The 23801-nt window shown below is 41.2% G+C and overlaps 1 protein-coding gene across 1 annotated transcript in view; it reads left to right on the forward strand.

The window, feature by feature from the left end:
* ndufs4 (NADH:ubiquinone oxidoreductase subunit S4) overlaps nucleotides 1–20427 on the forward strand; it is a 30812-nt gene extending 10385 nt beyond the window's left edge. Inside the window, exons 2-5 of the mRNA XM_077231361.1 lie at nucleotides 8720–8798; nucleotides 19625–19797; nucleotides 19883–19956; nucleotides 20237–20427. Of these exons, the coding sequence (XP_077087476.1) occupies nucleotides 8720–8798; nucleotides 19625–19797; nucleotides 19883–19956; nucleotides 20237–20340 (430 nt within the window). The 3' untranslated portion in view covers nucleotides 20341–20427. The remainder of the gene's footprint in view (nucleotides 1–8719; nucleotides 8799–19624; nucleotides 19798–19882; nucleotides 19957–20236) is intronic.
* The last annotated feature ends 3374 nt before the right edge of the window (nucleotides 20428–23801 follow it).

Here is a 23801-nt window from a genome sequence, read left to right on the forward strand (position 1 = left end):
TAGGAATACCAGACTTACATTTCACTGGTTGTTGTATAAACTATAACTGGTAAGTGACAAATAAACTTTGAAGGTAATATAAATACGATTTAGAATCAATAGATAAAGCTATAAAATTACTACATTCTCCCAATAGGCCTACCTTTATCAACTGTATAAACTCACAATATTTTACTTGCACTGATATAGTAAGACTTTTTTTCTTTTAGTTGTCCTCTTTCATAGATGGCTGTTTTCTTCTTGCTGTGTAAGTTTGTTTAAATTCTTAATATTTATTTTAATCTCGTAATCTTCGGCAGAAGAGAGAAGTGAATTGAAACATCAAAATCAACACAAAAATGTGTCACTGAGCACAAACTGAGGCTTCTGCCATGGCCGTCCCAGTTCCCTAACCTGAACCCTATAGAAAATGAGTGGGAATAGGGCTGGCCTGGGTACCAAGTTCGATGCTTTTTAGGTACCGACCGAATTGCCTCGATACTATCCAGTACCGAAAATGTACATGTTGTTCGGTTCCAGATTTCGATACCTAAGGAGTTGCTCAAACAAATACATATGAAATGCACATACACGCAAACTCTACACACACAAGACGTATATATATATATATATATATACTCATATGAGACGAGCGCATGCACGCACAAACTCTCCACGTCCACGCGCATACTTATGAGACGCGAGCACACACAAACTCGCGCACACACTCAATGACACGAGAGCACACACACACAAACTCTCCGCGCACATATTCATATTCATCACATTTTTCCTTCCGACCAAAATTTCGTTATTTCAAATGTAGCCTCGTTGCGCGTGGTAAGCGCACTCATAATCCACCGGAGCCACCACAACATTGCCCAACATCAAATGGCAAACGTAATGCAAGCGGAACGAAACTGCTAGTTATTATGTGGTTGACGGACCGTTTATCAGTTTGGACCAAACCAGCGCGAGCCGATCTTGATCAAGCGACACTGTTACTACACAGCGCTAATAAGAGATCAAGTAAAGGAAGAATTTGAATTTGCCACAGAAGTAATAACATTGCTGCGAGATCTAGTGAGAAATATTCACATTTCTCCGTTATTAACGGATCAAACAGCACTGACGTGGAAACCAGGAAGAAACATTGTGCAATGAATTAACTATCCAGTGTCCACAGATCAGCAACATTCACCATTTACTGTAGTAACACTAACTGCAAACATGGAAGTTTGGCGGGAATAGTAGGCTATAATGCCTTCAAGTAATATTACGTTGGTTTTATTTTGACATTATGAATACAATTGCTGCCCTCAAACTAATCTGAACTAAAATAAAACTCTATTTATAACTACTACAATATTGCATTTAATTTTTTCCAAGGAGCTGTTTTGTTTTATATGCTCCTAAGAAGAGTCAATTATAGCTCCAGAATTGCTCAAAGTAAAACAAATATCAATCATACTTTATGATGTTAGTTTCATTTAAAAAAAGAATAAAAAAAATGAAATCAAGGAAATTACCAAAAACCTAAAACCTGGTAAACAGTAAATTCTAACAACATAGGGCTATTTAGATAAACAATCTGGCGAGCATGTTGTTTTAGCCCCCCCCTCCCCCCCCAGGTCTGAGTAAGGAATAGGATGCATTAAAGTTATCAAAGGTGACATTAAAACGTGTAATGTTACAAAATGGTTCGTTTTTAAATAAATGCTGTTCTTTTGAACTTTTTATTCATCAAAGAATCATGAAAAAATGTATCATTACAAAATATTAAGCAGCAAACTGTTTTTATATTTCTGAAGGGTCATGTGACACTGAAGTAATGATTTGGAAATTCAGCTTTGAATTCAATTCATTTCAATAAAATAAATTTTGAAATATATTCAAATAAGATTTTAAATTGTAATACTATTTCACAATATTACAAGTTTTACTGTATTTTTTATTTTAAAAAATTCAGCTTTGGTGAACATGAGCTCTTTATAAAACATTTTTTTGTTCCTTTGTGCCTTTTTTGTTCCTTTTTGCACTGGCTAAGGAGCATGAGTCAAACTGAAAAAATAAAACCAAAGTTTTTCTGAGGTAATGTGTTATGTAATCTTGTTAAAATGGATTTCATAAAATTGGTATCGAAAAAAGTATCGTTAGGAACCGGTATCGAAACTGAGGTATCAAATTTGGCACTGGATCGAACGATTTTGAACAATACCCTAAGTGGGAACATTGAACTTTGAATCTGAAGGATCTGGAGAGATTCTGTATGGAGGAATGGTCTCTCATCTCTTGTCAGTTGTTCTCCAAACTCATCAGGCATTATATGAGAAAACGATACTCTGTTACTAACGTAACCTCGGTTCTCTCTAGAGAGGGAACGAGTATTGCGTAAGTTTAGCTTACGCTACGGGAAAGATTCATCTTCTCGAGATACTGAAGCCAAAAAATTATCCTTAATTTTGTATTCCTTGTCAACGCAGTGCAGCAGCTAGCAGACCTAGAGCAGGCCATCTCGCGTGCTCATTGGCTGCCCTGCGGGCAACTGCTGCAGCCTACCAGTGAGCCCAGCGTGACGTCACGCCCAATGAAGGGCGCCCGCGCCTTCATAGCGTCACAGCCCGCCAGAATGGGCGTGGCTTAGCGTATAACACTAGGGGCTGTAGGCTGAATTCCCTGGTTTTCGTCGACTGAAGCGAAGTCGCTCGTGGCGCGAGCACGGCCGGTTACGCAATACTCGTTCCCTCTCTAGAGAGAACCGAGGTTACGTTAGTAACCGAGTATCGTTCTCTTACGAGAGGTTCTCTCGTATTGCGTAAGTTTAGCTTACGCTACGGGAACACTTTGTCAACGCCGTGCGCGCCAAGCATCCACATGAGACCCCGAGCTTTCAGGGGAACCCCATAAGTGGAAAAAATCAGGTGGCCAGCCACGCGGGCCATCACTTGTACATAAGCACACATTGGGAATACAGAGCAGCGCGCCGGTCTGTATAGGCACATGGCACATACCCTACTTAGTGCAGCTCAACCAGGAGAGCTGAGTCATGTGAGAGTGATCGGAGCAGGAGATCTGGGCAGAATACACCTCTCCTTCAGACTGACAACAGTTTAGCCTGCAAGGCAGGAACTTCTAGGTTATAAAACCTGACAAAGGTAGACGGGGAGCTCCAGCCCGCCGCTACACATATGTCATGGATAGAAATTCCACTGGACCATGCCCACGAAGAGGCCACGCCTCTCGTGGAATGAGCCCTGATGCCCAGAGGGCATTGCAGACCTTTTGACGCGTAAGCGGCCGCTATAGCGTCTACTATCCATCTGGACAGGCTCTGTTTCGAGGAGGCGAGACCCTTGGTGCGCCCACCAACGAAACAAAAAGCTGTTCCGAACGCCTGAAGGAGGCGGAGCGCGTAATGTAAAACCTCAGCGCTCTGACAGGGCAGAGGAGATTCACATCACCTTCGCTGTCAGATGCTGGGAGAGCTGACAACGAAATAACTTGCGCTCTGAATGGAGTGCCCATCACTTTAGGGACATAGCCATGTCTAGGTCTGAGGATGACTTTAGAGTCATTCGGTCCGAACTCAAGACACGACTCGCTGACAGACAGCACATGCAGGTCCCCTACACGTTTTACTGACGACAGTGCAGTCAGAAAGACGGTTTTCAGTGATAGATATTTCAACCCCACGGTGTCTAGTGGTTCAAATGGAAAACCTTTCAGGGCCTCGAGGACCAATGAAAGATCCCACATGGGAACCGACGGGGGGCGCGGCGGATTCATCCTTCTAGCTCCTCTAAGGAAGCGGATGGCCAACTCGTGTCTTACCAATGACTGGCCGTGCTTCGATTCTGCGAACGCTGCCACGGCCGCCACGTATACATTGAGCGTGGATGGGGAACTTCCCTTATCCAACAGCTCTTGTAGGAAGGTGAGCAGATGCGCCACCCCGCATGTCCGCGGTTCCAGATCTCTGTCGGTGCACCATCCAGAGAACACCGACCATTTAGACGCGTAGAGCCTTCTCGTGGAAGGGGCTCTAGACTGCGTGATCGTGTTCATCACTCCTTCTGGCAGGGCAACGAGTACCCGTTGATCAACCATAAATGCAGAGACCAGCGCTCTGGATTGGGATGCCAGATCGTGCCGCGAGCCTGAGAGAGGAGATCTGCCCTCACCGGATTCGGCCACGGAGCTGTATGTGACAGCCCTGCTAGTTCCGGGAACCAAATCTGATTCTCCCAACGCGGGGCTATGAGGAGCACCGAGTGGCGCGTTTCCCTGATTCTCTTGATCACCTGTGGCAACAGATAGACCGGAGGGAAAGCATATAGCGGGAGGCTGGGCCAAACCTGGGCCAGCGCATCCTCATCCTTCGAACAGACCGTCGGGCATTGAGCGTTGTCTTTTGACACAAATAGGTCGACTTCCGCTCTGCCGAATAGGCGCCACAGTTTCTGGACCGTTTGGGGTGCAGGGATCATTCCCCTGGGGGAACGTTGTCCCTGGACAGTTTGTCTGGGCCGTCGTTCAAATGGCCAGGCACATGCGCCGCCCTCAGCGAGCGCAGGTGCATCGGAGACCAAATAAGGAGGCGTTCCGTCAGATTGCAGAGATTTCTGGATCTGACACCGCCCTGACGGTTTACATAGGATACCACAGACATGTTGTCCGAGCGGACAAGAACATGCTGGTCCTGTACGAACGGGAGGAAGCACTTCAGCGCGTTCTCGACCGCTATCATTTCCAGACAGTGTATGTGAAAACCCTTCTCCGCGCTGTGTCGATAAACGAGCCGTCATGGTCACCGAGTCCAGTGCTATTCCTAAAAGGAAATTGACTGGCTGGGCAGTAATGAGCTCTTGGTCCAGTTGATCGTGAGACCCAAGCTTTCCAGATGACTGAGAAGCACTGTTCTGTGAGATAGCAGTTCTGTCTCTGACTGTGCCAATATCAGCCAATCGTCCAGATAGTTCATTATTCGCAGCCCCTGACTTCTCAGGGGGGCGAGCGCCGCGTCCATGCACTTCGTAAATGTACTGGGTGCCAGGGACAGGCCGAACGGCAGGACGGTGTAATGATATACCTGACCGTCGAAGGCGAATCTCAAAAATTTCCTGTGACGGGGTACTATCTGAATCTGAAAATAGGCATCCTTCAGATCTAGAGAAATAAACCAGTCCCTCGGGCGAACGTGCGTGAGGATTTTCCTGGTCGATAGCATTTTGAACGGTCTTTTCGCAAGCACTTAGTTCAAATATCTCAGATCTAGGATAGGTCTGAAGGCTCCGTCCTTCTTGGGTACGAGAAAATATCGGCTGTAAAAGCCTGACTCGCTCAGAGAAGGCGGTACCTTTTCTATAGCCCCTTTGCACAGCAGCTTTGCTATTTCTGCGTGAAGTAGGTGTGCTACTTACGCATTCACAATCGTCGCGGTCCGGGCTTGAAAGCGCGGGGGACGGCGAATGAATTGAAGTGTATAGCCCTGCTTTATTGTGCTCAACACCCATTCTGAAATCCCTGGGATAGTTTCCCACGCAGCTATGTGAGCCGCTAGGGGGGAAATCGCCATTTGCGGGCTTGTGAAACTGAACCGGAGCCGAAAGCGCGGTGAGCGCGCTCTCGGTTCTGGGCAATGGCTGCTCGCTGAAAAGCCGAAACCGGCTGATTTATGTGAGATGTCCCAATCATAAGGGATGGGGAACAGTCTTTTGTCATTTTTTGACGCGCGAGCAGCGCTCCGGGCGGGAAAGCTTCCTGTAAGCGTGAGCGCGTGTGCGCGGGCACGAGACTTACAAGTGTATTTGATGCCCCGATCATAATGGATGGGGAGCGTTTTATTAATGCCCTGCGTTTTGTGATAACACTTAAACGCGCAGGCGCAGCCCGGGGGGAGGTTAGTGTTAGCAAGCGTGAACGCACTCAGGCGGGCACGAGACTTGCATTCATAACCTGCTTTCTTTTGTGAAACTGACCCGGAGCCGAAAGCGCGGCGCGCACGCTCTCGGTTCTGGGCAATGGCTGCTCGCTGAAAGCCGAGACCGTCTGATTTATATGAGATGTCCCAACCATAAGGGATGGGGAACATTCTTTTTTTTTTTTTTTTTACTTTTTGATGCGCGAGCAGCGCTCCGGGCTGAAAAGCTTCCAGTAAGCGTGAGCGCGTGTGCGCGGGCACGAGACTTACAAGTGTATTTGACGCCCCGATCATAATGGATGGGGAGCGTTTTATTAATGCCCTGCGTTTTGTGATAACACTTAAAACGCGCGGGCGGAGCCCGGGGGGAGGTTTGTGTTAGCAAGCGTGAACGCACTCTGGCGGGCACGAGACTTACATCCATAACCTGCTTTCTTTTGTGAAACTGACCCGGAGCCGAAAGCGCGGCGCGCGCGCTCTCGGTCCTGGGCAATGGCTGCTCGCTGAAAGCCGAGACCGGCTGATTTATGTGAGATGTCCCAATCATAAGGGATGGGGAACATTCTTTTTTCACTCTTTGACGCGCGAGCAGCGCTCCGGGTGGAAAAGCTTCCTGTAAGCGTGAGCGCGGGCACTAGACTTACAAGTGTATTTGACGCCCCGATCATAATGGATGGGGAACGTTTTATTAATGCCTTGCGTTTTGTGATAACGCTTAAACGTGCGGGCGGAGCCCGGGGGGAGGTTTGTGTTAGCAAGCGTGAACGCACTCTGGCGGGCACGAGACTTACATTCATAACCTGCTTTCTTGATCGTGTAACAGAGCGGGCAGATAGTGGGCACAGACTTGTGGACACATTTCTTACATTCAACACTCGAGCGGCTTTTCTGCGCTTCATGAGAGTGTGCTCTGCGAGGTTCGGAGTGCTTATGTGTAGTGGTGAACACTGGGGCGTGGGCACTTTCATTACACTTACAACACCGACGGCATGAGCCGGACCAGACATTTTACTCATTTTGAGATTTTTCTGGGTCGCCGTGAAAACGGCGTTTGTGTGCAGGCGAGAGGGTCAACAGACCGGCTCGTTGGCTGCTAATTGAACCACTGCAGTAGCCTGTTTGAAGGGGACTGACAGGGAATAAACTTAAACACGCACGTCTTTTCGGAGGCGATGTGTCTGTTAGTAAGCGTGAGCGCTCGTGAGCGGGCACGTAACTTACATTCTTAATCTGACATTATACTCACTTGAGATTTCTCTGGGTCGCCGCGAGAACGGCGGATGTGTGCAGGCGAGCGGGTTGCATTACCGGCTCGTTGGCTGCCAAATACACCACTGCAGTAGCCTTATCTAAGGGGACTGACATGGCGAGACATTTCGACGGCGGCGCGCAAGCCCGTCCGGGTCATGCAGAGAGCTCGAGAGGGCTCTGCATGACGCGCGAACGGGGACGCGAGGGCGGGGTAGCTCTCTTGTAACGTAAAGAGAGCTAGCCGCGTGCTCGGTGGTCGAGCAGAACTGGAACAGTGTTTGTACGAGGGCGCGCGCACGAGTCAACACAGATGATGCCCGTCCGGGTCATGCAGAGAGCTCGAGAGGGCTCTGCATGACGCGCGAACGGGGACACGAGGGCGGGGTAGCTCTCTTGTAACGTAAAGAGAGCTAGCCGCGTGCTCGTAGGTGTCCCTCGGCCTCATTCTCAGATGCGACGGCAGTGAGGCTCGTGAGCGCCAGCTGCGCGTCGGTGAGGAGAGGCGGGGGGTGTTGAAGGCTTCGAGTCGAGCCCGCAGGGTCGACAGCGGAAGCGCTTCACAGCCGGAAGTGCGAGGCGTCTTAAAGACACTCGCTGCTCTTTTAGAATAGGTTTTAGCAAGGTAAAGGATACGTCGCCGGATAGCGTAGCTCGCACGGATGGCTGAAGGTGGCGAAGACGGCCGGCTTCCTCAGCGCTCTCCTAAGCTGGCTGTCCGCTGTTCGACGGCGGCGGTGGCTTCTCTCAGATCCAGCGATGCGAAGAGCTCGCTGAAGAGACGAAAATCAGGGAATTCAGCCTACAGCCCCTAGTGTTATACGCTAAGCCACGCCCATTCTGGCGGGCTGTGACGCTATGAAGGCGCGGGCGCCCTTCATTGGGCGTGACGTCACGCCGGGCTCACTGGTAGGCTGCAGCAGTTGCCCGCAGGGCAGCCAATGAGCACGCGAGATGGCCTGCTCTAGGTCTGCTAGCTGCTGCACTGCGTTGACAAGGAATACAAAATTAAGGATAATGTTTTGGCTTCAGTATCTCGAGAAGATGAATCTTTCCCGTAGCGTAAGCTAAACTTACGCAATACGAGAGAACCTCTCGTAAGAGAACTCAGAGCTGTAATCTTGGCAAAAGGAAGTTGCAAAAATCATTGAATGAAAGGGTGCCAGTAATTATGGCCAATGTGTCTTGGAGAAAAACATTTATTTCATAATGTGACCCCCCCCCGGCCACCCGATGAACGCAATTTTGTTTTTCCGTACTTCTGAATTATTGTTTGTGATTCGTGACAGACCAGCTACTGTTCAGTTTCAAAGGCTGTGACTGCAGACTACTAGAACTACATCAATGGCTGTCTGTTGCTAACTGGCTTATAGTAGCCTGCCAGAAACTCAGCAGGCAGAATTAATGGGGGCTGAGGCGAGAGATGTGTGCCTTCCTTTCTCCTGTCCCTCGACACATCCTCCTCCATCAAAACATTTCACTGTGCTGTTGTTTATACCCAAGTACAGTTTTTTGTGTATGTGTCTGCTTGTTATCTCTATTATTTTTAAAATTCATCTTCCTGTTTTGCAGGTCAATAAGCACGACAGGATGGAGGCTTGCAGAACAGCAGGGACTGGGATCCCAGCTCATCACTGTGGATGAGAAACTGGTATGAACGTTTGCTGTTTTTTTTTTTTTACTGTTTTGGTTTTGGATTGTTCTGAGTCACAATTCTTATTTGCTTTTGTAATTCTGTAAAAGTTCAAATTCTTTAACACTTCAAAAAATAATCATTAAAAAAAGAAAAAAATGTTGGAAATTATACAAATAAAAAAACAGGTATTCTGGTGTGTAAATATTTCCTGTATTTTAATTTATATGTAAATTCTACACAAATATTTAGATCACAATATATGTAGATTATTTTAATTAATAATATATTTTTTTAAATAAATGCTATTGTGCATTAGACAGGAAAGCATCCTCTTATAAAATCCATCTATACTGAAATGGAGATGTCTAATCTTTTTTTTTTTTCATGTCCTTGTGTAACAATAATGTCCTTGTTTACCTATGAGACTTCAGACACTCTGCTGGCTTGAATGTGTGGGACAGGTTTGGCAGAGTGGGGTGTTTGGGTGGACTCTCAGACTATCTCTGTGAGCGGGCAAGTACACCCCGCCTGGTTGAGGCGGAGTGTACCCCTGCCTCTCTTCTAATAGTAGGGGCCACTCTAAAGTAAAGCTGCAAAAGGGCCCCCAAAAAGAGGGGATTGAAAGAAAAGGGGGGGAACAGTCCGACAGTAGCAGACTCACAGGAAGACGACGGCTGTCCTTTTATAATTGGCCACAGAGCTTTCATTGTTGTTCTCAGACGAGCTGTGCCCATTGAGCAGGATATTTGGTTTGGTGAGGACTACCTGTCTTATTCAAGACATTTTAGAGAGCCGCCTTATAATAGATATTCATATTTGCTGTAAATGTCATCATACAATTTGCAGTAGTGGTAATATAACTCTTACACAAGATTGCAGAAGGAAGAAAAGAAACAATTAATGTTTTCCATTATGGAAGTATTGTATGGACAGCCCATTCTTTTTAACTTGTGTGTATTTATGGTATGTCTAGATCATATGGAAAGCATAAGACTACAGTATTGTCTGAATTGAAAGCATCTTTTCAAGGGGTACAATTTAGGAATTAGTTTCTGCAGAAGTGCTCTGTGAAGATGACTGCAGGTCCTCAGTGAGCTGAGGTCATCTCAGAATGTCTTGTAGAATTTATATGGTGTGTTTTTGTATTTGACCTGAAATCTCAAATTTTCATGGCTTACCCTGTAATTTAACACCGAAACGTGGAGACATGTTGACCAGGATTGATGTGGAAGGGACTCGGGAGAATGCATCACAAAGAACATCAAATTAAGCACAGACAGATGTATTACTTTTTTTAACTAAAAAAGTGCTTGTGTTTAGTTTTTATCTCAAATCAAATTTGAATGTGCATCATGTGATCACAAAATTTATTTTTAAGAGTGTGTTTGAGTAACTACATTCATCATACTTGACTAAAATCAGCAGTAGATGAAAATGAAAAATATAATTGATCATATTGTTGATTGATTGATAAACTTGGATGAAATAATGTATAGTCTGATTAATTGGGAAATATTTTATATTATTGTCATTTATATTTTATATTCCATTTAGTCTAGATATAGATTTATCGGATGATATCCAAAGGTAAAATAAAAAAGAATTATATTTTACAAAATCAAGCTCTGGTGTTTATGAATGATATTTCAGTCTATATAATTTCTGAACATCTAATTTTGAAAAGGGAAATAGAACAAATCTTGAGCTCTAGTGAAAGTGCTTGCAAATGTGCCACTTTGCAGAGCAGTCAAATGTGTGGCATTGCAAATGACGGTAATTAAGGTCCTGCGTGATTGTGGCGGAGTCTGGGCACTTTCACCCTCTGGTGCCTGCACTGACTTGCTTTTGTTAGTAATTACAGTTTGATTAAGCATGCTGGGCCACGAGAAAGCCTGCATGGCTGGCCAGTGACACACGCTTCACAAGGAATGTCTGAGCCGTGCAAGAGCTCATATAACTAGAGCTTTCTGAATGAACTGTGCACGAGAATCTAAGCTGCTTGTGAAACTCCTTTTATTTCTTTATATTTTTATAATGCAGATGTGTAATTCTCATTCATGCTGATTCTGTTTAATATGAAAAAGACCATTATAAGTAAGCCATTTGTATTTCCCTAAAAGCATAATCAATAGGGTTCTGTGATGCTGTGAAACATCCTGATCAGACCAACAGTGGCTCAACCAATGGTGTGAGTTTGGGATGGAGTCTGTTTGGCGACCAATGGCAGACGGGATAGTGTTCATGTTCTGTCATTTATTTGCTATCTGCCTCTAGTGGTGTAGTAATTACACACATTCATTTACTGAAAGTGCATGTATTTGCATGTATATTGAAATGTTTTTGCAAACCATTCTGCATACGAAAATAAATGCAAACAGCAGTGAAATGATGCATATTGCAAGCAAGAGGCATTTTGTTTAGCAGAAGCCATAAATTGAATGGACTTGTTAAAATAGCTGTCAAGCGTGTATCGTTGTTGGAGGCTCCAAGGTAGACAGAATTCAAGATCCAGACGTGATTCTGTCCTCCTCCCCCTTCCCCCTCTTTTCCTTCAGTGTTCATCTCAAGTGTCTGTTTTGTCTAGTTGTCCCCTCATACCAGGTGCTTGTCCGAAGAAAAAAAAAAACCCAAGGCCGGCAAGTAGGTTAAAGGATATTGCTCTTTAAAGAGGATCTGACAAGAGGCTTTGTGTATTAGTCACTAAATGGTATTTCATTTGCTTAACACTTAATGTAACCTTTAAAGTGCCCAACAGCACCTTTGTGTGGCAGAGGAAGGACACTTGCACCGGCTGTAGTGCACGCTGTGTTCCTCACTTCTTTTTCCATCACCCTGTGATCTTCCAAAAGGGTCAACACACTTTTTTTCGACAGCTCATAGTCTAAAAATATGAATGCTAATGTAGCTGTTTGGCCTTTAGTAATAATTATAATTGGGTTGTCTGACTCATATAAATCTTTTATTAATTGTAATTGCCATTAGGCCAGTCACAATAACTACTTTTTTGTTGGGCGACCCGAATTAATTGCGATATGCTATATTATTGTCATTTCAAGACCATTTTATGCCACCAAACATATATTATATTTACAATATAACTGCATAATATTGCAAGTAGGCCTACACAATTTCAAATGACAATGAAATTAGCTCTTAAGAATATTTCGATACTGGAATTAAAGTGTCAAAAAATAATAATAATGTTAAATAAATAAACCTTTGCTAACAAAAAGTGCAAAATAACAAGTAGAAAAAAACAAACCCACTGGACAAAAGGCACTTGTATGGAGATTTTCGATCTGCAGATTTTTCCCTGATTTTTCCCTTTTTTTTGTCAGTAAAGTGTAAAGGTGCGCACTATTGCTAAAAAACACAAACCCTTACCCGTCGCATGTCCATGAACAAAGGCATAGATGTCTCAACAGGCCATATCTGCTGCTTAATCTATATATTTTGATTATTATTATTATGATTATTATTATATGACAATTAAAAAATAGGAATGGTCAAGAGGGAAAAAAAATCAATGTTCTTGTTGTTTTGTACAATATAAGTTTCACAATCCCTTTTATGCTGAACACTTGCTTATTACTTTTCTCATCTTCTGTAAAAAATAAAAAACAGTCATCAATACTGGAAAACAGTTCTCATCTTCTGTAAAAAAACAAACAAAAAAAACAGGCATTTTACCTTGTGTAAGAGATCATGTTAGACATCCTTGTTTTTATATTTAATAAATGATCAAATATATTAGTAATAACAATGAACAGTTCTTTCAAGCAATATAATTTATTAGTGTAATCCTATCAGAATTTACAGTTCTGATATATATTCTTTTTTATGAAGAGGGATCTTAAACATCTGAAGGTATAGTAATGTTTTTATTTAAATTTCAGAATTTAATATAAGGATGGGCAATAATAATGGTTAATTGAAAATGTATTTTTGCAATTCTTGTGTGATTTTATTTTTATCATTGTATTAAACATTGTATTTTCAATTTTCATTAAGTCAACCTTCTTTGATAAGTTTCGTTATCAAAACATGTTTGAAATGTTTTAATTTATTCATTAATAATCAATATTATTTATAAGTAGCAATTGTTTTTGTAACCCAATCAGTAAACAAATTGCGGGAAGTTCTGATGGGATCTGATCACCTATCCATTGTCACCATAAGTGGTTGTTGGCTCATTTAAAGCCTTTAATAACCAAAAGTGGTGATTATAGTCAAGTTGTTACCTCACAATATGACAAACTATTTCAGAACATTAACTCATGAGTTTAACTCAGACCAATCTGGTTCCAACTCATTAACTAAGTCCTTAAAATTAACAGATTAGGAGGAACATTGTTCACAAATTGAAAACTGTTAAATCAGTAATGACATTAAAGACAAGGCTAACCAGTGTAGAAATTTTTTCAATGCCACAGGCTTCTTGTTTTTGTTTTTTCTTCATTGGGTGTTTTGCTTGTTGACTAGTATCTAAATCATTTTAGCAAATTTCTTCCTTCAAACTATTAGATTAAATGAGAAACACATTTGTTCATAGGGCATGCGTTACAATTGAAGAACATCATGTTGCTTATGCATTACACAATAAGGTGGATGTCCATCGAAGACCAATCCACATTTAAACACTTTCCATGTATTCCGAGTATTTTCATGAAGTTGAAGTGTATTGTTTCTCTCATAGTGGCAACAAACAGAATTGAAAATGATTAAACCGATTTATTAGGTTATAAATGCCTGGCCAATAGGAAGATCTTTCTAAGCATTATTGAACCTTGTAATGTCTGCTGAGATCTCTCGTTCTCATTTGGAGAGTGAATTCACATGTTTATGTTACTAGTCTGTCTCTGTTTATCATGTGGATCATCCATCATTGGTCTCAAATTGGTTTTTAACCAGAAAGTACATTTCTGTATGTGGACCCACCAACCTATAATGTCTTACCAAGTCATTTTTGTTTTGGATGTTTCTTAGCAGATTGATAATTTTTCATTTTATTAATCACTATGCGGATTGTACCAGAACGACTCTGAAGGGATTGTGCTAGAACAGGGATGGAGTATTATTAAAAACAACTAAATGTGAACTTGATTTATATAGATATACAGACACTACAGCCATCAGAATTCCTTGAGAGGTTCCACCTGTAACCCTCCAATGCCTTTTTTATACACAACTTTACATATTATTGTTGGTCTGAGCTTAAAACATGCCAGTAGGCCACACATGTACATAACTTGGAGTCCACTATGTCAGAAACAGCTAACAGATGCCATCAGTGTATAAATTTGCTGTCGAATGTGTGTGGCGAGACAGATTTGTATTTCACATTCTGAATATCAGAGTGATCAAGCAAAAGTCAAGAAACCTCTATTAAAGTTACTGTTAAAGTTTAAAAATGTCCGTTTTATGAATTTGTGGTTATCACGTTTGGTTTCAAATCACTTTAGAATTCAAAAGTGGCACCTCAAGAGCATGTTTTCTTCTTCTTGTAGTTCTGTTCGTACACCAAATTCTTTCTTGTTTACACTTCAGTATCGGTCTTGTCGGCCACACTTGGCTCTACCAAGCTGCACGCAGGGCTCATTCAAGCAGTCGGCCCCACAGTCTGCCGCTCTGAAAAGGCTCTCATGCTCTTTATTCACAGAGGAGCTAGAGGTGTCAGAAATATAGACACGCTTTCACGTGACGGAGACTTTGCCAGTCTTTTCTCCCTCTCTTTTAAGCCTGGCATTCTGTCTGCACATACAGGTATTGAAGGGTTCATTGAATGGTGTCAAACTTCATAGTTCTCATTTTGCTTCCTGTACACGCAAGGAGAAAAGTGCACTGTTTTCCTTTTGTGGTCCCTCTCTCTGGCCTAATTTTTCTTTCCCCCTTGAAGCACCATATTTAAGGCACAGTCGCTTGCTTTGTCTATGCGCCTTTGTGCATTCGTCTGTTGCTTAGATCACCCTCGTAGTTTTTGTTGTCCTTAATGTATGCAGGCAAGACTAAGTCTAGACTAATTTTTTCCCTTTTTTTGCAGGACAATGGAAAGTATTTCAGTTTTTTAGAAAATATTTAAGATATTATTCGGTCTGAAGGTAGGGTATATATGGAATAACTAATAGTATAATTAAAAATTATTTAATTCATTCTTGTAATATTATTTATCTTAAAAGGAAATATATATTGTGGTTTAAGCACAGACATTGAATTTAAGTCTTGAATGTCTGTTTAGACTAATTGTCATTCTGCTCAGCAGTGTCTTTGAACGAGACCCCTTCTCTGTCCCTTGCGCTAAACATTTGTAACAGTAACATTAATTATCATGTTGAGATGCTTGCCATTTCAACTTTCAAGCTAACTGAATCTGATCCGAAGGTTTGGATATCCACATCATGGAAAATTCTGACATTTTGCCAAATATTTGTTGTCATTAAGTGTGGTTCTGAGCTAGTGGTTTAAGTCATCTTTGACAGTTTTTATAAAGCCAAACATCTTTTCCTCCTTTTACTCAGATTATCCCGTAAAATGGAGCGTATGGTACTGTATTTTCTTCCCAGCCTGCTGGAGTGTCACGTGAAAACTTTGTGTAAGTCAGTGTTTGGAGGCCTTTTGTTCACAGTTCATGCTAAAGAACCTCCTTTATATGAATCAAGTGGCAGATGATAGACAATGATGAAAATTTGATTCTTTGAAGTTGTAATAGCCATTGAAACGTGTGAAGTTCCTGCATTGAAAAGAGAGCTGCTCGTAGGATTTACAACCTTGGGTGGCTGCTTGCTGGGAGGTTTGTCTGTGTGTTGTTGCCGACTTCCCATTGCTGGTCGCTAATTCCCAAAGGAATTGGACTCTCTTTGCCTTTCAGCAGACTCCTTTAGCTCAACAGCACCACAGTAGAGTCTAGGACCATGCAACATGCTACTGTACACACATCTTTCAGATCACCTTCGTGTAACAGTCCCCTCTTATTCTTTTTATTCAATAAACCATGAGCACTGTTAAAGGGGTCATGACATGGATTCTTTTATTTTAATATGTTCCTTGGGGTTCACTTATAATGTCAATAAAGCTTTTTGCTAAACACACACACACACACACACACACACACACACACACACACACACACACACACACACACACACACACACACACACACACACACACACACACACACACACACATATATACAGCCTAAGCCTATTTATTATTATTATATATGGAAAAACAATTGTTTTCAACCCTCATTCTGCCCATCTGTCTTGGCATGGGGTGGCTCCTTTAAGGCTTTTCCATAAACGGCCACTGTTATGATTGCATGACGTCATTGTATAGGAAACTGTATCAACGCCCACTTGTTATTGCACATGAGTAAGTGTTTTAAAAACATTATCCATATAAAAACCAATAGGGGTGTAATGGTACACAGAAGTCACGGTTTGGTACGTACCTCAGTTTTGGTTTCACGGTTTGATACGAGTTTGGTACTACAGGAAAAGGCAACAAATCCCCAATGCTAGGTTTCTTTTCATTTATTTTAAACAGACAGCTGTGCATATTGCAGTTTGCCTAGCAGCATTTAGTCCCCCCTGAGGTAGTTGTACTTTGTACGTTTGACTGAATTGTTTGCTTGTCTTTATTTCTTATTGTATGGGTTCTTATACTTAATACTTTTACTTTTATAATGGATATTGATCATTAAAACTGACATATAACAAAAAGAGACAGGGTTGTGTCTTTCATTTTATTATACATGATGTACACTGAAGATACTCTGAGTACATATGCACATATTGCCTGAACCAGATATTAAAGTTTTGTGAGTGACGTTATCAAGAAAGCTGCTGTACCATTTGAGTTGCATTACCGTGCACTCCCCCTTCTGGATTGGAGTGTGGATTTTCTGTAACTGACTGTGTTCATCGTCTGACTGTATGCATCGTACCGTGACATCGGCACAGTGATTTTTCTAACTCAACCTCAGTAAAAATTCCGGAGCAAATTACCTGAACTCAACGGTCCTCTGAGAAATCTAATCCTGTATGTGAATGTCTGTGATTGCTGATTCTAACGCTTCTCATGTGTTTTTGACCTATCTGAGCAACTGTTTCTGCACCAATCTTCAGCATGCTTTCATATTGTTTCAATATTGACGGTATCTGACTAAAAAATATCATATACAATCAATAAATAGAGCCACTGCACAATTAAGCTAGATCAATTACAGATGTCTTGATTGAAGTGAAATAAGTGAGAAGTATATATTGTTGAACTACATTTACAGTATATTTGCTCATTTTACATCGTATTGCTTATGCGTGGTTTGCAGCATTGAACATCACAACCAATCACGCCCATTTCTGTTGAGATTATGAATGCAATGTCCTATCAAAGGCGTTTTGATTCGCAAAAGTGTATAACTCGCATTAAATTGAAGTCATTATGGCCTCAGTGTTCTTTGCCTGCTTTCTTTTTTGTAATTTATTCTGTTTGCATAACCGTTTTGTTTTTCATGCTACTAAAATAACCAATGTGAAGCCTTGATTTTCTAATCTGTAAAAGCAATAAACGGTTCTTAGGTTGTTTTGTCTGTAGCCAGAATATTGACTTGCTTTTCCCTGCACAAAAACTTTCTATTAATCAAACAATAATGAGTTTTGTCATATTGCAGCTTCACCCTCTGAGTTCCTGTTTTTTTAGGTTATTTACATTCTGCAATTTTTTTATGTAAATACATGTACATGAACAGCATTAGATGGTCTGTGTAAATAAACAAATGCATGTCAGATGCAGCTTCTGTTCCACCTTTGCAGTGTAAAGATGGCTTTTGCTGATGTTGAAAAAAAGTGTAACAATCTATAGCATTGTGATTGTAAAGTATTTGATATAAAACATAACATATACATTTAATAAGGTAGTTTTAGCAATTGTAAAGGTTCAGGGAAGGAGGCGGGAACTGGCGAATGTTCAACGTAACTTTTAATTCTAAAATAAACAAAATGAAAGTAAAGCGGTAGCCCCTCACAGACGGCTGCCCCATATAAACATAATAAAACACAACATAAATAGTCCAGGCCTGGTCCTCTCTCGTCCTTCACTCTCGTTACTCCTCCTTTTATCCTTGCGGAGCTCCTCCGTGACAGACTCGAGGTGTGGGTCGCAGGTGACCCTTCTCTGCTTGCTACAGTAATTATAAAAATTGCCTTTTCAAAGGTAAAAAATGACCCTGAAAATCAATTCCAGGAGACAAATAATTTCCCTAAAATAGAGAAGTAAATTTCTGACCTCTTTTTAATCAACATTTTTCATTTATTAATTTACCTAGCACTAATATTGGTGTGTTTTAAGACAATCCAGCTTAAATTGATTTGTTTAAACTCTGCAATCATATTGTTACCTTTGTAACTGCCCTGAATGTTTCACCTGCTGAGATCGAAACCTTCAGGTTTAATGTACTATTCAATTCAAGTTTGCAGTGTTCTTTTCGCTTTCACACCTGAAAGCCCAGGATTCTGACCTCTTACTGGAGACCTGCAGTGAAGATCACAATAGACTGTCTCGATGCATTTTGAGAGTGTGAGAAATTAGCTTGTCTAGACAAGTGCACGTCTGCATTCAAAAAAGGAAGTATTTGGGCTTTTATGCCCTTTGGGGAATAGTACAAATATGTGAGAACAGCAAAGCTTCTTTTTATGCCTTTTTAATAAGAGCACAAATGTGAATCTTGTTTTTGGCAAACCTCAGATTAAAGTGTAACTTTGCCGATTTTCAACCAGCTTTGTAGTGTTACAGTGTCCGTAGTATAAATGAACAATGTTACCTGGACCGAGAAATTCACGTTTAATTGTCAGCAAAAGTGACAGTTTCAGGGCTTTTGTGAAGTCTACAGATTATACTTTAGACATTTTTAATGTTATTAACAGAACAGTTTTTTTGGAACATAGTCATACTATGTCTAGTCTTTAAACAGCATTAGGGCTGTAATATCGTAATTTCACAAATGTACATATCGCAATGGCTTGCAATATCTGAATGATTTTAATGGGCTACTTCAAAATGTTGTGAAAAGTCAGTTTTAGGTCGACGCATAGCAGAGAATAGACTGCACGCGACTGTTACTTACTGGATGCGTGACTTGCTTGATTTTAGAGTTAAGCGCAATAAGCTGCAGAAAATGATTCATTGCGGTACTGGCGCTGTATGACACACCGAAGCGTGCGCACAGAAAGCCTCCTCTCAGACAGCGTGCAATCCCAAACTGACAGAACAGTAGTTTCTTGTAGTTTTTTCCACCCCATTTGTGTTTGTGGTAATCCAGTTTAAAATGTTTTTGGAGGTTTTTCAGATTTTCCGTCGCAGCGTTCTCTCCATTTTTATGATTCTTTGCAGCCTTTAGCCACTGCCTACAATGCGGTGGATACTTCACTGGAAAAATAAAATAACTCACTCCCGCTGAATGTTTACTCTTTAAATTCTTGCACCCGGGAACAATGCAAGGCGACACCATTGCAAATAAAAGTTTGCGAAGAAGCATTTCCCACTAAAGCAAGGCGGTATTTGACTCTAGTCAAACATATCCATAGCACACTGTTAGGAGTGGCCTTGTACTGCAACATACCCAGTGCATTATGGGTGTTGAAGTTTTCCTACCTATTTGGCAAACGTAAAGACAACAGCCATTCTCTGTTTTCTCTAGTCTGTATAGGCAGCCAAGTTTTATTGAAAGCCCATTTTGCCAGCAATGAAGCACCCCTTTAACTCTTAGGATTTGATGAACAGCTTTGCCTTAAGTAGTCATATTGTACCCGTATGAAAATGTTCTCTTATCTCTCTCATTTTGATAGGACATCACAGCTTTGACTGGCGTTCCCGAGGAGCATATTAAGACGCGCAAAGTCCGTATCTTTGTGCCCGCCCGCAATGCCATGCAGTCTGGTGTCAAAAACTCTCAAAAGTGGAAGATGGATTTTGACACCAGAGAGCGCTGGGAGAACCAACTGATGGGCTGGGCCTCCTCGTGAGTGGGCGTCATTATGATAAATGTGCTTTTTGAATTGCTGGATAAAATCCATTGTCTGAATAATTTTTTATTCTCAATCCAGGGGAGACCCCCTGTCCAACATGGTGCTTACTTTCAGCACTAAGGAGGAGGCTATCGCTTTCGCAGAGAAGAACGGTAATCCATTTAAAAGTTTTTCCACTATCGTGACTATATTTTTTAAACACGACAATCTTCCTATTAGAGTCGCATCCAAAAATGTCTCTTGAGAGAGAGGATGCTTAGCTTTGAAAAGGAAATGTGTTTTTGTTTGTGGCATAAAGATTTGCATTTATCCTCACCCTGTCTTCTTCGGGCCTGGTGTTTACAACACACATCAGCAGCAGTGGACATATCCCAAATCCAGCCTGTAAGATATACTTGGCTGAGCCTGCTCTGCGCCTGTTTATTTTTACAGGTTGGAGTTATGATATAACAGAAAAGAGGGTCCCGAAGCCGAGAGTGAAGTCATATGGAGCAAACTTTTCCTGGGACAAAAGGACCAGAAGGTCGGCCAAGTAGATGTCCCGTCTCTGCCTGTCTGTGTTATCTTTAACAGACCTGTAAAAATAATATACTCTATGTATCTAATAAACTTTCTTCACAACATCTGTTTTTTTTATTGTGCTTCCTTTACCAAGTCTGGAGATTACTTCACGAATCATTGTAATGACACAATATTCATGGTAGTATTTAGCACTTATTATTACTGAAGCTGTTGTTTGTTCTAGCTGTGTGTTTTGAAATGTCATCTCCGTTTCCTCAGAAAATAATTCTTGTCAGGTGGTTTGTTTTTTCCACGCTTCAAATCCCCTTGAAGACAGTTTAGTGTTAATGTTTCTGAAACGGCAAGATGAGGCAAATTTCAAGCTTCAAAGACTGAATGCGGCTAGATATGTTTACTCTCATGCTCCTCCAGGGATGAGCCGAGATGAGGAAAACACCTGTCTGCTCCAAATGAAGTTCAATTGAAAGAGCAGTGATCGTTTTACTCTGTCGTCTCTGCTAGCATATTTGCACAGTAACTGTTACAACTCAAACCATGTTCATTTTACATCACATTGCAAATCTACGCTATCTGGAATCATTAAAATGTAGTTTCAGTTTTTAAGCTTTACAAGTCAGAATGAGTGATTGATGTGTTTAACCTAACTTGATTGATCTGGACATGACACCATTGCCTTATGATGGCGTGCATGTTAAAGCAGTAATTGGTGAGTGACTGAAAGTTCAAGAAAAGTGCAACATCCAGATAAGTTCTTCTATGCAAACAGAAATGAGATTTGCTGAGAGAGACCACACAGATCCTTGTGAAGGAGCTACTTGAGTACAGGGGAAATGAGCACAAGATGACTTTGTGCCTCTTTTCCCTAAAGGCCAGTGTTCTGTAGAGCTCCTCAAACTGCAAGACAACAGTCCTCTGAAAGAACAATGTTTGAAGTTTGTCAGGATATGATGTGAATTATGGGATCATGAGATGTCAGACTACAGCATTTTAGCCTAAATGCAGAGTCATTTCTGCTTTATCTTGTATGATGGTCATGTGTGATTGGTTTTCATCAGCAGAGAGAACCAGTTTAAATTCGAACGTTTTGTCCTTATAGGAACATTGGCATGATTCAGTTTAAAATGATTTCCCTATTAGTTGAATTGTGTGGGAAAAGCTCTGTGTATCTTCTGTCTATAGATTAGATACAGACCCAAAAAAGGTTTGTTCTAACTCAAGACACCACAATTACATACAAAATAAATATAGCTGCAAGCAGCAATACGGGGCCAAGCCACTGAAAGGGTTGTAGCGCAATGCAGAGCCAGAAGAGCAAAAACAGCATACATAGAATGCACATAAAGAACAGATGGGTTCAGAAGTACAGATAGGAGAAATCAAAATGAACAGAAGTTCTGATGAGAACTAACACAGAATGTAGAAAAAAAACCACACACTTATTTCTAATCCCAGAGTAGAAAGAATAGTACAGCTCTTACCCAGATAATAAAGGAATTGAAATGACAACTTTATACACAATTTTAAAGTTGTCCGACACGGGGCTCTAAAACACTATTTTTGGGTAAGAGACCTGTCACTCATCTCATCGTGCCACTGGGAAGTTGTGTTTTTGCCAAGATACAGAAGGTCCATAGTTCAAATGAGAAGCAACTCAAAATGAAGAATTTTTATATAAACTTGCTGCATGTTGTATTTATTGAGTTCATTCACACATATCGACACCATGTCTCACCCTAACCTAACCTACGGTTAACCCTAACCTATCATATTTAAAAGATATGTCAATTTATGACAAAATTAAAAATGGCGGACGCATGGTATTTCCAATCCTGATATAATCGGTATATGAGGATTTTGCATGACACAAGGAATCCATAGATACCACATTTATGATTTTCTGACAAACTGTTTTAAAGTTATTGGGCAAAGTATCCATTTTCCAGATTTTTCATGACCTGCAGGTGGCGCTGTTCCCAAATTAAGCATGGCCCCTCAGATCATGGTTCAGATGAAGTGTACCAATTTTCATATTTTGATTGATCAAATTTTGGCCGAGATACAGCCTCTGAACCATTTTTGGGCTGACCTCGTTAAGTTTGCGATACCATAACTTGAACAAAGACGAAAAAAAAAAAAATCAGTTCAGTAATTTCTGTGTGGCTCAGTCCAAAGATCATCTGAGCCAATTAAGAATTGAACAAAATTTGAATGCAAATTAGCAAAGAAAACCTGAATACTGCACTTTTCAAAATGGCCTCTACTGTAATGGGCGGAGTCTTAATGTAAGATATTATTGATTGTGATCACCATAATGAGTTGAATCAGGTGTACTAAGTTTCATTTTTCTAGATCAAAGGGTTCAAAAGTTATAACTATTTAAATGTTGAATTTTGAACTGGTGGTGGCGCTATAGAGTTGGTCCTAGAAACTCCAAAATTGGTCCAATTACTGGTCATTACCACCACTACAAGTATGCTAAATAATAAATAAAAAATAACCCAGCTGTTTCAGAAGTACAAGTGAAAATGAACTCAAAATGAAGAATTTTTATATAAATTTGCTGAATGTTGTATTTATTGAGTTCATTCACACATAGACACCATGTCTGGAACAGAAGCACCTTTTCCACCACTTAAGGCCACAGTACCTCTTGCGGTCTGGGCATGTGCCAAACAGGCTTCAAACCCACGACCGGAATGGTTCGGGGCTCGTGGCAAGTGGTTTAGAAGCTTGCGCCGCTCAGAGGACGCTGAATTACAAAGCTGCAGAGGAGAGGCTTCAGTGTAAGAATAAGCACACAAAAGCATGTTAATGAAATTAGCATGCTACGCTAATTTAATGCTAATGTAACTTATGGTTATCCTGATAGCTGAAGAGCCACATTAGAAAGAATGGCATCTGGTTAGCATGCTAACCAATTATTATGCTAAGCTAACTAGCATAAGGCTACAAACACAGGCTAGGTCACCTTTGCAGACGAATATCTCGGGAACGGTATCAAATATAGAAAAATCTGTTCAGTCACTTCTATGCGGCTTGGTCCAAAGATCCTCTGAAAAAACTTTGGGCAAAATAGAGCAAGATTTGAAGGAGGAGTAGCGAAAAAACGGTTTACCATTTGCTTCAATATGGCGGACAGTCACATTCTTGGAAAATGGCAAATGAGATATCGTCTGAATTGGCATAACCCAAGGAACATAATGACTTAAATAAATCAAAATTTGAACAATATTTTCAAAAGTTATAGGTGTTTTTGGAAAAAAAAAACGTATATCTCTAGTACACTAGGTGGCGCTGTGTTCAAACTTCCCATGTCCCTTCAGGACATGTAGTCGATCACCCGTACCAAATTTTGTGTTGATGTGTCAAGTTGAAAAGATATTGCAAATTAGTTTGTTTGATTATACTTAGCATTTGTTTTCAGCCAGAAATGCACAATGCAAAAGTTAAGGTATAGGGAGCAGCAAATAAACAC

Source organism: Siphateles boraxobius, unplaced genomic scaffold (genome assembly GCF_051911475.1).
Source record: "Siphateles boraxobius isolate OS27281-9 unplaced genomic scaffold, OSU_SipBor_1 16, whole genome shotgun sequence".
In the NCBI taxonomy this organism is placed as follows: Eukaryota; Metazoa; Chordata; class Actinopteri; order Cypriniformes; family Leuciscidae; genus Siphateles; species Siphateles boraxobius.